This window comes from Arachis stenosperma, chromosome 10 (genome assembly GCF_014773155.1).
Source record: "Arachis stenosperma cultivar V10309 chromosome 10, arast.V10309.gnm1.PFL2, whole genome shotgun sequence".
NCBI classification, from domain to species: domain Eukaryota; kingdom Viridiplantae; phylum Streptophyta; class Magnoliopsida; order Fabales; family Fabaceae; genus Arachis; species Arachis stenosperma.
Window position 1 is genome coordinate 106,781,588 of NC_080386.1, and position 13,698 is coordinate 106,795,285.

The window sequence follows — 13,698 nt, forward strand, 5'->3', positions numbered from 1 at the left end:
CACTCTTATTTCAATTTTTTTTTTAAAATATACATATATAATAGGTTGAATAAAATGAAAAGAAGAAATGTTTACTCAAATATAACAATGGCAATACCTTAACTTGTGTGTCCTGATTTATTATTATGTAAACTGTAAAAAATTACCCCGATTTTACTATTTACATATAAACCGTGACAAGTAAGCATGATTTATGAATAAGAAAAATGTACATAAACCACGGTAAGTAACCACGGATTATGCATGAATAAAGTAGGTGAAAATTGTGCTAGGTTCTCACAGTTTATGAGTAAACTGTGTGAGCATAAAATCCCCTAAGTTACCATGGTTTATGCTTGGAAGTGTATAAATGGTGGAAACTCACCTGCAGTCGACTTCACATGAAGTTGTTTTTGGATGAATGACATGTGTTACCATTTGGTTTAAAAAAATCGGTTTATTTTATACAAATGATTTAATTAAAAAACCAATTGATGATAGCTATGATGTTTGATGTTTCACTGTATCTTATTTTAAAAATAAATTGACTAATTTAAATTGAGAAATTGTAGTTAATTGTTTACTATATAATTTTTTTAACCAAAATTAAATTAAAAATTATTAAAAAATAAAATTATCTAATATATTGGATCAGTTCAATGTTAATCAGATTTTTTATTTATTTATGGACTCAGTAAACTTATTTACGTTTTAATACGATTTGAATTATATTAGTATATTTTTATTTTTTATTTAATTTAATTTTATATAAATAATTAGAATTTTATATTATAAAATTTTTATTAGTTTGTAATTTAAAATTTAAATAGACATAATTTAAATTAATAATTTATAAAATTATATGTATTCGTATTATTGTACTCATATGATTTTTTTTACTATTGTACTCATATAATTAAATTATATTTATTCGATTAAAAAAATAACGATTGTTAATTTTTAACTAACAAATAAATACGCTTATATTATTTTTAAATTAAATTTTTTTTAAATAAATGTACTCTTATTATTTTAATTTTTTAATTTAAATAAACATATTAATATTATTTTAAATAAAATTTAAAATTAATATAAGTAGGTTTATTTAAAATTTTAAATTTTAATATTTTAAATAAACATATTCTTATTATTTTAAAATTTTTTAAATTTAAATAGATATAATCATATTATTTTAAATAAGTATATTCTTTTAATTTGAAAATAATATGAATGTCTTTAAATAAAAAAATTAACAACCGTTATTTTTTTAAATTGAATAAATATAATTAATCATATGAATACAGTAATACGAATACATACAATTTTATAAATCATTAATTTAAATTATATCTATTTAAATTTTAAATTATAAACTAATACAAATTTTATAATTTAAAATTCTAATTATTTAAATAAAATTAAATTGAATAAAAATAAAAATATATTAATACAATTCAAATTATTTTATTATTATTATTATTGTTATTATTGTTATTATTAGTATTATTATTATTATCATTGTTATTATTTTTATTATTATTATTTTTATTATTATTGTTATTATTGTTATTATCAGTATTATTATTATTGTTATCATCTCATTCATATTTATAGAATTTTTCTCTTCATAAACCGTAACAAAAGTTTTTGCATTTATATATCCCTTCATAAACCGTGGCAAGTAAGAGGATTTTATGATCAAATTTCTCTCTTCATAATCCATGGTTACTTACCGCGGTTTATACACATTCCGTCTCATACATAAACCGTGTTTACCTGCCACGATTTATGTATATAGTAAAACGTGGTAACTTACCACGGTTTACATAATAATGAATGAGAATACGTAAGTAAAGGAATTGTAATTGTTGCATTTGAATAAACGTTTCTCTCTTTTATTTTATTCAAGTAAATTACCCTATATAATATGTCTCCATTTTAAATTTTAAATTACCCCGTTAAAAATAAACTTAGCCCAATTATTTAAAGTCTCAAACCCATTTTATCTTTCTATCATTTTAACTATTAGTTAACTTAGTCTTCTCCCATTCTCAAATCCCAGCCGTCACCACTCTTTTATTCTCTTAAACCCTCTTCTTAGTTTCATATTTTCAACTTCCTTTTTTCTATTCATTTTCTAGTAGTGGTGGTTCATCTTCTCTTCATCAAAATGTAAATTTTAAATTCTCTGTTTTTCTTATATAACTCTCTAGGACTCTATTTATCTTTCAATTTCATTGTTTCTCTTTTTTATATTTTCAATTGCAAAGTTTAATTCAAACAATTATAATTTAAGTATTAATCTAATTTTTTTATTCTTTTCATGAATTTATATGTTTTATTTTATTCACAATTTAGTAATCCTTATTATTTATTTGTTTATCTTTTGTTCTATTTTATTATAGGTAACTATGCTGCATGTAAATTTTTAAAGTCAATTGATTAGTTTACTAATTTAAAATATATATTTTTTGTTTTTAAAAATAATAATAAAAAATATTTCAAAAAATATCTTTTGCTTTATTTTATTATATGTAATTTTTGAATTTTTTTATTCGAGTAATTAATGTGTATTTTTATTTTTTTAAATTTAAATTAATATATCTTTTTATAGTAATGTATATTATTTTTGTCCCTAACATAAATTTTCTATATCTGTCAATTGATAAATATATTTTTGAATTTACACATATATTTTCTATTTAAACAAAAATAATGTATAACCCTTTATGTTTTTTTCATATTAAAATTGATTTCCCTCACTAGTCACTATACTTCAAATATGGAGACTCACATTTGCCACTCACTATAAAAGGCATGTCCATGGGTTTATTTCCATCTCCCAGTCTCAGCTAGCACCTACTAACTTTCATCTTTCAAGTATACATAGCACGTACCTCCCTCACTTCTTCCTCTGCTCTCGCCTCTGTTACCTCCCTCAAAACATATTTGACTTTACTTCATCACTACCTCCATACTATGATGGACTTATCACTACACAAGCAACTCTTCCCCCTCCTCTCTCTTCTCTCAATTCTATTTCTCTCAGGTATAAGCAAATAAAAACAAATATACAAAGCATTTATATATGTCGCTATATACTGGTTCCTTTTTTCTTAACTCGTTATTATTCTTTAGGACAAAGGATGCAAGCAGAGGCTAATAATAGCCTTCAAAATCCCCAACTCAGTGAACCAACCAAGAAACTCTTCGTTTTTGGAGACTCATATGCTGACACCGGCAACATCAGAAAAAGTCTCTCCAATTCATGGAAAGACCCCTACGGCATCACCTTTCCCGGCAAGCCAGCCGGTCGATTCTCCGACGGAAGGGTCCTCACCGACTACATTGGTATGTTGTGCTTATTACTTTATCATTATAATATAATTAATGTACGACTTAAACTCACATAACATTATTTTAGGGTAATAAAGTGATAAGCTTAAAGAAAAAAAAAAAAAGAAATCCTTGCAAAAATAACTACAAGTGGTGCTTACTTCTTTTTCAACATATATATGATTGTTGCTTATTATTTTATCTTTAGCTTTCTTTCCCAACAAAAGTTTTGCTTTTTGGTCTGCTTAGCATCATTTAATATAAAGTAAATATATAGTATACTAAATGGCGCTTTAATTTGCTAATGCTAGCATATATTAGTACTCTTTATTATCGATATTAGAACTTGGAAGCTGTGTGATGGTGGGGTTCTTTCTCTGCTGGCTTCCCACTTTTCCTTTTCACGTTCAGTCTCCACTCTATTCCAACGTCGTGCTGTTCTTTCTTTTGCTATGAAAAAAAAATTACCCCATTATATTATTGTGGTTCTTTGTGTCAACTTTTATTTTTCCCTTTTTATTTTTATATATTTGTTATTTTAACTCTGTTTTGATGGTTTACCTAGCACATTCTTTTCTGCGTTACCTATATTTCTCCTTTTCCATAATCATAATGAATTATTAGAAGCATGTACGTTTTCTTTCTTTGCTTTCTCGCGTGACACCAAGCTATTGGACCCAGAACGCTTTTGTCTTATCGTTTCTATTGGAAATCAATTAGTCATCGCTCTTTTTCCCATTGGCGGTCCCCTTTTCAGGTCTTTATTAGTCATCGTGTTTTCGAATTACTATGTCCTCTGATCGTATTTTACCCATACTGACATGATGATTGACAAATAAATTGCTGTTTAAAATGTGCCGTAGGTTTTAATTAGAGTGCGGATTGTTCCTGTGGGGAGATTAATATATGGTACAGTAATTGTTAATGACATTAATGATTGTTACGAATATATGATTCTGCACTAACTTGCAAATATATTTCTTAGCACTAGTGATACACCTTTGGCTCTTGGGATATCCTTCTTTATTTTTTCATATCCCAAGGTACCTTTAGCTTTTATTATCAGTCGTCCTTTACAGGCTTTACAACATCAATTTCTAAACTAAAGCATTCTAAGGAATGGCGCTGACGTACCCATTAATCCGCGCCCATTAACGATATCAATCTCTCCACTATTATTTTTTAGTTACAAAAACCATAGACATTTGGTTCACATATTTTAAGGGGTGAAAGGTCTGACACAGGCCCTAAATTTCATAAGTTTTGGGATCATCTTTACATATCAAGAGGATTAAAAAATTGGTTTTATAACGATTTCTAAATATTTTTATGTTTAAAACGTATTCACACAAAAAGGTAAATTTTGTAATGGGTAAAGTATTAAATTGTTCCCCTTTGTTTGTGTGTAATTCTGTTTTAGTCTTTAAGGTTTAAAGTGTTCTATTTGAATCAAAAAAAGTTTCATTTAGTATTAATTTAGTCTCACACAGTGAGGTCAAACTTAAATAATTAACGGAATGTCCTACATAACAACATACAAGAACAAAATTGATAATCTAAAGAACAAGTACAAGCTCCAGAGGTACAAAATCAACCGTTGATACATTAATACATTTATTTATTATTTTTCTTATAATATAAATAAAATATTTTCTTTAGAACTAAAAAGAATGATAAATAAACGTATTGATGCATCAACGATTGATTTTGTGCCTCTGAAATTTGTACTTGTTCTCCATATTATCGATTTTATTCTTGTACTGTTGTTATGTAGGACATTCCGTTAATTATTCAACTTTGATCTCCCTGTGGGACTAAATTGATGTTAAATAAAACTTTTTTAGATTCAAATAGGACACTTTAAACCTTAAAGATCAAAACAGAATTACGCCCAAACATAGAAGACCAATTTAATACTTTATCTTTTTTTATTCATAAGTTTACATTCTCAAACACTGTTCAACCGACGTGTAGCTAAGTTCCAACCATGAATATTTTGTACAACTTTTTTTTAATATGAATTAAAATAAGCTCACAGAAACAAGCTTTACTTCTTCAGTTTTATTACTTTATAACAATCACATCAAAGTATATATTAAAAATTAACTATAAAATTAATTATTAATATAAAATATATTTTAAAATACGAAATACATATTAAAAATAAATTAAACAATATATATAGATACATAAATATATAATAACTAATTGTCAAATTTGATGATTAATTTTTAATTTATATATTATTTAGATTTTATAATATGTATCCTATTTTTATCCTATCTTTAATTGTGTGTGTGTTACTGTGTTTTTGTCATGGACATGCATGGTTGCGGTGCAGCTAAGTACCTGGGAGTGAAAACACCTGTGCCATACAGATTTCGGAAGCAAATGGCGCAGCAGCTGAAGTACGGCATGAACTTTGCAGTGGGTGGAACTGGCGTATTTGACACGTCTACTCCAGGGCCTAACATGACCACACAGATCCAATTGTTGGAGCAACTCATCCACGACGGACTCTACACCGCTTCTGATCTCACCAACTCCATCGCTCTTGTCTCTGTTGCTGGTAACGACTATAGTCACTACCTTGCCACTCATGCCTCTCCTCAGGTAAACTTACTCTCTCTTGGCGACATTAGCTTCAAAGCCTCCGCCACATAACAAATTATCTTTATATAAACATATTTTTATAAAATAAATGAGAAATTTTTATTCTATTTTATTTAACAAAATACTAGATGTAGTTTATCGGAATTTATTCTTTTTGATAATCATTTTTAGCATTAATCTTATTCTTTTAGTCTAATAATTTAATAACATACTTCAATTTACACTTTTAATAATTGATGACCAAAATTAATAAATTTTAATGACCCTATAACCCTTCTCGTTTATTTATATTGCGATATATTAATAGATTATTATTTTTTACAAAAAAATTCAAGAACTAGTAATTTTATTTTATATTCGCTATTAATTTTAGTCAATAATCTAATATCTTTAGCTTAATAGTTAAATAATATATTTTTAGCAAATATTTTTAAATATTATTAGCTAATTTTTCCTCAAAAACAATAAATATAGTATTACCTATTTTGTACATTAAGTTTTCAAAAACTACCTAATAGATATTACCATAATTAATTCATTTAAAAAATCCATTTATTTTTATTATAAAAAACATTTGAAGATAATTGAATATCAACAGAAAATAGTTGTCTTATTTTACATTCCCTAATTACTATTTATTTTATTTTTTAATTATTGTTGATATAATTAAATAATATTAAATATAATAAATATATAGTCACCAAAAAAAATATAATAAATATATAATTATAAATCTTAAATATATAAAATTATAAATATTAAATTAAATAAAACATTTTTATATTATTATCTCTAAAACATTACTAATCCTTTCTTTTTTCAACATTATTGATGTATTATAAGTTATAACATAAATATAATAAAGCTCATTTTATTTCTAATCACATAACTACTCTTTACATAAAAGCATTTTTCGTAAAGACAATAGTTATCTACCAAAAAACAATTTAATATATTTAGTTAAATTATTTGACATAATACATATATCTTTAAGTTATTATTTTTAATAAAAATATTTTTATATGAATAATTATCCAAAAAATAACTAAGAAATAAAATTCAACCGTCAAGAAATGCTCCATTCAATTGATATGTGAATACCTTTTACATATTCTGCCTTGTAAGATTCTCTATAGTAATATTTGGTAATTAATAAAATTTAATCTAAAATAATTAAATTTTTTTTTATTTTTGATATTATTTAGTTGATTGAGCCCAATTTAATAATTATGATGTACACTTAGGGCTGGAAGTAAGTTAAGGTAGCTTATGAGCTAACTCGAATTCGATTTTTAATAGCTCGATATATATATATATATATATATATATATTTTAACGATCTTAATTATTTAAAATTTTATATTTATTTTTATATATAATTTTGATGTAGGATATAAATAAAAAATTTATAAATTATTGATAGATAAACAATATATAAAATTGATTTTTTAAAATATTTTTTAAAATATATAAGTTATAATTTATTGATACGGAATTATCGATTATGTTCCTATTATTTGAGTCAGTTCGAGCCAGCTAGTAAGTTTTCGATGAGCCGAGTTTGAGCTTAAGAAATAGGTTCAATTGTTAATGAGTGGAGTTGTGAGTCAAGCTCAATTTTTGTGAGTTGAGCTTGAGCTTAGTCTAACTTGACTCAACTCTGACTCACTTCCAACCCTATCTACACTGTCACAACTTTAAACACACTCCAACCTTATAGTGTTGACGCTTGAATTTACTTAACCTCTTGAGCTAATACTAAATCAACCTAACATTCAATATTTAAGAAGAGAGCTAAGAACATAAGAGAAATGAACCTTTGGTAAAAAAAAAAATACTTTATTATTCAAGTGTTTGTTACAAATGACTTACACTCTAAAATCTAACTCTCACCTCTTATTTATAGCAATCCACCTCCTCAATGAATAGTTAAGATTAAATCTAATCGGTCCAGATTGATCATACAAAATCTTCACTACAAATATCTATCCTATCACAATTTTTTTAAATATTTCTAGATTATTCTATATATTACTCTTTATACTTCTATATACATCCACACTCTTTTAGAATATTCTATACCTTTCAGAGTCTTCTAGAACCTTTTAGGGTGTTTTGCGACCTTCTAGAGCATTCTAAAATATTCCAAAACCATTTAGAGCATTCTCAAACTCTTCAAAAAATTATACAAACACCGTTAAATCTAACATTCTAAAATTTATCGTGACATTCTCCCTTATCTATTGCACAGACATCCTTGTCGCATTTTATTTTTGATAGCGCTCTAAGTGTTCTTAAAATTATCACATCCCATTTAGCTTTGGCTATCAAAAATTATTTCCACTTGAAAAAATGAGTTGTATAAAAATTGTTAAAATATCTCTAACTCAACATTCAAAATTTCATATATATAATATCTATTATTTAAAATATATAACGTCTATAATCGACGTAACAAATTGAGACTATTTATTATTTATTATTTTTTTATTTTCACATTTTGAATTTTTTATTTTTAATAAATTGAGACCGATTGAATTTGAGATTATTAGATTTCTTTTATAAAATATGCTATGGTGATTTGGGACTAATTTTAGAGTTAATAATATAAGAGTTTGAAGTTTTTATTTAAAAAAAATTATATAATTATAGATATAACAATAGAAAATTTTGTGGGATTTGATTCTAATAGAATTTGGAAGTAATGATTCTTTGCGTAAAAAGAATTAATTGTATTAAATAAGTCAAGAAAGTAATTTACACTATTTCTTAAGTGAGAGTATTATTAAGTATATATTTTTGTTTATTGTTTAAGGCTTTTTAGTTAACATAATCTGATTTGGGGACACTGGCACTTGTTCCAGGGTCTACCATATTTCGTGGCGTCAGTGGTGAATCAAACAACAAGGAATCTGATGCGGATCAAAGCATTGGGGGTAAAGAAGATCATAGTTGGCAGCCTCCAACCCCTTGGATGCCTCCCTCAGGTCACAGCCTTCTCGTCCTTCCAACAATGCAACGCCTCTTCCAACACCTTGGTGGCTTTCCACAACAACCTCTTGAACCAAGCAGTTACCAATTTGAACCAATCGTGGTCGTCGTCCTTCGCGGTTCTCAACCTCTACGACAGCTTCATGTCCGTCCTAAACCACCCTACGACGCACAACATCCAGAACCAGTTGCGGCCGTGCTGCGTTGGCGTAAACAGCAAGTATTCATGTGGGAGTGTGGATGAGAATAACGTGAAGATGTATAGGGTTTGCGACGATCCCAAATCAGCCTTCTTTTGGGATCTGGTGCACCCCACGCAGGCCGGGTGGCATGCCGTGTATAACAAGTTAAGAACCATGAATGCTCTTCAAGGAATTCAGTTCTAGAATTACATAGATAGAGGAGAACTGACGGACTGCATCCATGCTTGCGTTGTTGCTTAATTGGTACATGTAAGCTCAATTAAATTAAGTTTAGCTTAGCTTGGCCTGTTCTTTATGTTACGTCAACACATGTGCCCTTTCAGTTGTACTTGTTGATTGTCTCTTCAAGCTAAGTTAGTGTTTTATGTTAATTCTGCAATGTGCAAATAGAATGTTCATCATTTTATTGTTCCAAACTAACAAAATTGATTTAAAATGAATACGTTGTTAAGAGTTATGCACACACTGTACTATAGTGCCATGCTATCTGATCTTCATCGGTACGGTGTCCATAAGAAATGTAAAATTAATAAGGTTAGGTTTGACTAGTCATGAATCTAAAGTCTATATATATTATCACCGTTTGGTTTCATCAATTATTATTAGGGTAATTGTGTCATTTCCAGCCTGGGTATACTACATCAAACTTCCAAAACCTATAAGCATAGACATAATGAGCATACTATACATTTTATAAGACTTAAAAGCAAAATATAAACTAACAATAAGACTTAAACTCAATTTAGATAAACAGTTTAATTAAGCTCATTTTAAAAAAATTATTTAAACAATAATACTATTAGAATATTAGTTATTACAGACAGATATTTTCGACAGATTTTATCCCATAAAAATACAGACGGAATTTTAGAGAGATTTTTTGTTGAAAAATAAAAAAAATGAATTAGCATAAATTACAAAGGGAAAAAGAAATCCGTCGATAATTCTGTCGAAAAATTAATTTTTTCGTGGGAAATGATTATAGACGGAAAATCCGTCTATAATTAAGTGGACAAAACGCTGCGTTTTATTAAATTATTACAGACAAAAAATTCATCTGTAATTTAATTTAAACCTAACTTCATCCCGTCCTATCGAGCTCCTTTCACACACACAAAATCACAGATCAAACGAGTTATTCCTCTCTCCTTCAACGAGCTTCTCCGTCGCATGAACTTCTTCTTCTTCTTTCCTCAATCACGGCGCCACCGCCGCCACCCTAACCACCGCAGCTACCTTCTCCTTCTTCTCCTCTCTTTTAAACACTGAACCAGTAGAACACAGCCCCTGTCTCTCTCGTTCTTTCTCGTTCGCAAAACAAATCAAGCTCAAGCTCTTGTTCTCTTCGTCTCAGGTGAGTTCCAGCACGCCGGCGCCACCTGTAGCAGCGTCTGTCCCCACCACCGCACCTCTCTCTCTCCTTTTATCCCCACTCAGTTCTGGTTCGCATATATTCTCAGCGCCGCAGCCATCATCTCCTCTAATCAATGCTTCCAGGTTTTGGTTTCAAAATTCTTTTCATTTCTGTTAAGTTCAATTAAATTTTGTTTAGTTAGTTTGATTTTAGTAATTAGTTTAGTTAGATTTATTTTCTGATTAGTGAATTTTTAGGTTTTGATTAGATTAGTTTTAGTTAGATTTGTTTTTTTTTATTTTAGTAATTAGTTTGATTTAAAATTTGTTGTTGAAACTTTTTTTCTCATGGTTTTTCAATTTTTGGTGTTTCCTTTCACTGCACTATCTTTTTTCTTTTGCTGCTGCTTCTTTCTGCAGTGTGTTAGTGATCCTTCTAAAAGAATATAATTAAGAATTATGCTTTACAAGGGTTGAACTTAGTGACCTGCTTAGAGCTCTGTTAGCTGCAATTCTTCTATTCCATATGTCTTACTAATGAATCACCTGCAGTTTTTCTATTGGTGATAAAGCCATCAGAAGAAAGCGCAAATTTTGTTACTGATGATAAAGCTAACCAAGGTAAGCTTGTCTCTACTTAAATCCTCCTGCATATATACGATAGAATAATATTCAGTTTGGATAGTAACCAATTTTCAAATAAGTCCATATAGTTAAAAAAATTATAATCGTGCGTTTTTTTTTTTGTTGTGTGTGGAGGAAAACATTGTTACTGAATTGAGAATACAGCATGGAACAAAGCAGATTGGTTTCATGGCTATTATGTTCACTTCTTCTGTTGATGATGGAGATTTTTGCTGCTGTTCTTTCTCCTTCTGGCATAAATTATAAAGGTTAACCTTTTCTTTAATTTTCATCCCCACTTCCCTTTTTCATTTTGATCTTTGGTCAAGTTAATTATGCTGGAAATTACTAGGAATGATAGCTGAAAGATTGATGATGATGCTATTCTGTGACTTGTTATTTCCTTTTCTTTTTTGCCTTGAGAATCTTAACTCTTAAGTACTTCCTAATTACCTGTTACATAGTGGCATATTCTCAAGTGAATCAATTGATGGGAGGTTTTAGTTCTTACACTTCTTTCTATTTTTTCACTGAACAGTTCTAACTTTGATGGCGATAAAGAATGAATTGAATGATCCTCACAATGTCCTGGAGAATTGGGATAGTAATTCTATTGATCCTTGCAGTTGGAGGATGATTACTTGTAACCTTGATGGCTCTGTTTCAGTATTGTAGGTTTAGATTTTGAAGTGTTTTATGAAAGTAGCAAACAAGTTTTAAGATATTTATATAGGAAAATGAACCAAACAAATTTGAGTAGTTTGAATTATTTTTTCTTTCTTCTAAAGATCTTTTATTTTTATATCAGGGGAATGCCTAGTCAGAACTTGTCTGGTACTCTATCTCCTTGGATTGGAAACTTACTAACTTACAATCTGTGTAAGTTTTTCGGATTTTCGTTTAAGTCTCTTGTGTAGTTCTTGCTTTGGATGTTGGTTCAGTTCTGAATCAGTTGCCTTTGCTCTTATTGATTGAATGAATCTTTATTTTCAAATTCTTTGGTGCATTGATTTATTATAAACTTATATTCACTCAAAGTAGATGCAGTTACAGTGATGCTTAATTGGTACAGGTTGCTTCAGAACAATGCAATTTCCGATCAGATTGCTACAGCAATTGGAAGCATAGAAAAGCTTCAGACACTTGATCTCTCCAATAACAATTTTAGTGGTGAGATACCGAATTCTTTGGGAGGCCTCAAGAACCTGAATTATTTGTAAGTTACTTATATTACAAATTCTAACTTTTCAAAGCATTGTGTTTGATACTTATTTTATGTGTCATATAGTTTATATTTCAATAAATGGTGCCTTGTATTTTATTCAGGTAGGTTTTGTTGTTGCCTTGTTCAATTCCTACATTTTTGCTTTCCATGTTTGAGAAGTGGTTTTGTTTTGTTTTATTTTGATTCGTAGGTTCTTTTGAGAGAAGGATATTATGCAGAGAGAACTTCCAAAGAGACCGCTGAGATATTGAAACAAAGAGGGATGGGATTAGAGTCACAGCTTGATTCTCTGGAAGTCAGGATCAAAGACCTTCAAGCAGAGACCATGTTTTTCGGTCAAACAATTGCTGAAGCTGCGGTGCATTTCTAATGTATAATTTGGACTTAAAAGACATTTTTGAACCTGTTGATGCATATTTTTTCTTTATTATTATTATTATTTTGAAGGATTTATTTTTATTTGATTTGTTAATTTTATTTTTAATATTTTAAAGCAGGAAAATATGGACCTCTAGTGCAATGTAATGTACATTGCTCCTTAGCATATGATATTGAAAGCAAATATATTCTTGTGATATATTTTTAATGGGACTTGATCTGTCTTGTGCTTTCATCATGCATGCATATGAAAGTGTTTATGAAGTTTTCTTAAGTCTTGTGGAGATAAGGGAAGACTTATAGAAGATTCTTACAAAGGGGAAACTAAATCAGGTATGTTCATGGTTTTTTCTATTTTACAAGGTCTAAGATTATTTTTAGATGAGACAGACTTGCAATACTACCAAAACTCTTAAATTTGGAGCCATGGTGCAAAGGTTAGTAGTTAACATTCGAAGTTTTGGTTGTAAAATCAGCTTCTTGCCAAATTCAAACTAACCTTACCTACGACACATTCATACTAACCCTTCTTTAGAGTCAGATAACATGAAAGCAAAACTTATATTTTGAGTCTCTTTATCTTGATCTGTGGACTGATTTTTGCATCTATTGTTAATTTAAGAAAAGATTCATAAAGTCATCTAACTTGAACCATTCTACCATTAAATAGAGTAGCACAAATAATATGCTTATGTATATTTTTTTTCTAGCATCTTTTATTGATGCATTGGCTCCGGCAAAACTTGAAGGAATTCTCATGAGCCACCCTTCCATTGAAGATGCAGCTGTTGTTCTGTAAGTATACATATATAATTCTTGGTGAATTCTTCGGTGTAGAAAGAATTATTTTTCTACATGTATAGAAATGCAGTGTATTAACTATGCGACAAGTGTCCCACTAAAGGGACAGAATCTGTCTTGACTTGGTCTATCTGCATAGGGATACTATAGTATCACGTGATGAGGTTGATAAACAAATATATTATTAGTAGTAAT

At 28.6% G+C, this 13,698-nt stretch overlaps 1 protein-coding gene across 1 annotated transcript; it reads left to right on the forward strand.

Moving 5' to 3' along the window:
• The first annotated feature begins 2,828 nt into the window (after positions 1 to 2,828).
• LOC130956008 (GDSL esterase/lipase At5g03610-like) lies at positions 2,829 to 9,559 on the forward strand. The gene is made up of 4 exons (XM_057883027.1): positions 2,829 to 3,028; positions 3,118 to 3,330; positions 5,657 to 5,928; positions 8,793 to 9,559. Exons 1-4 carry the CDS (start codon positions 2,959 to 2,961, stop codon positions 9,303 to 9,305), a joined length of 1,068 nt encoding a protein of 355 aa, XP_057739010.1. The 5' UTR covers positions 2,829 to 2,958; the 3' UTR covers positions 9,306 to 9,559.
• The last annotated feature ends 4,139 nt before the right edge of the window (positions 9,560 to 13,698 follow it).

Bases quoted from the DNA above. Each gene is read 5' to 3' on its own strand.
- LOC130956008 (XM_057883027.1), top strand. From the start codon at position 2,959: ATGATGGACTTATCACTACACAAGCAACTCTTCCCCCTCCTCTCTCTT. The intron at 3,029-3,117 runs GTATAAGCAAAT...ATTATTCTTTAG, and splicing joins CTCAATTCTATTTCTCTCAG to GACAAAGGATGCAAGCAGAG. The intron at 3,331-5,656 runs GTATGTTGTGCT...GTTGCGGTGCAG, and splicing joins GGTCCTCACCGACTACATTG to CTAAGTACCTGGGAGTGAAA.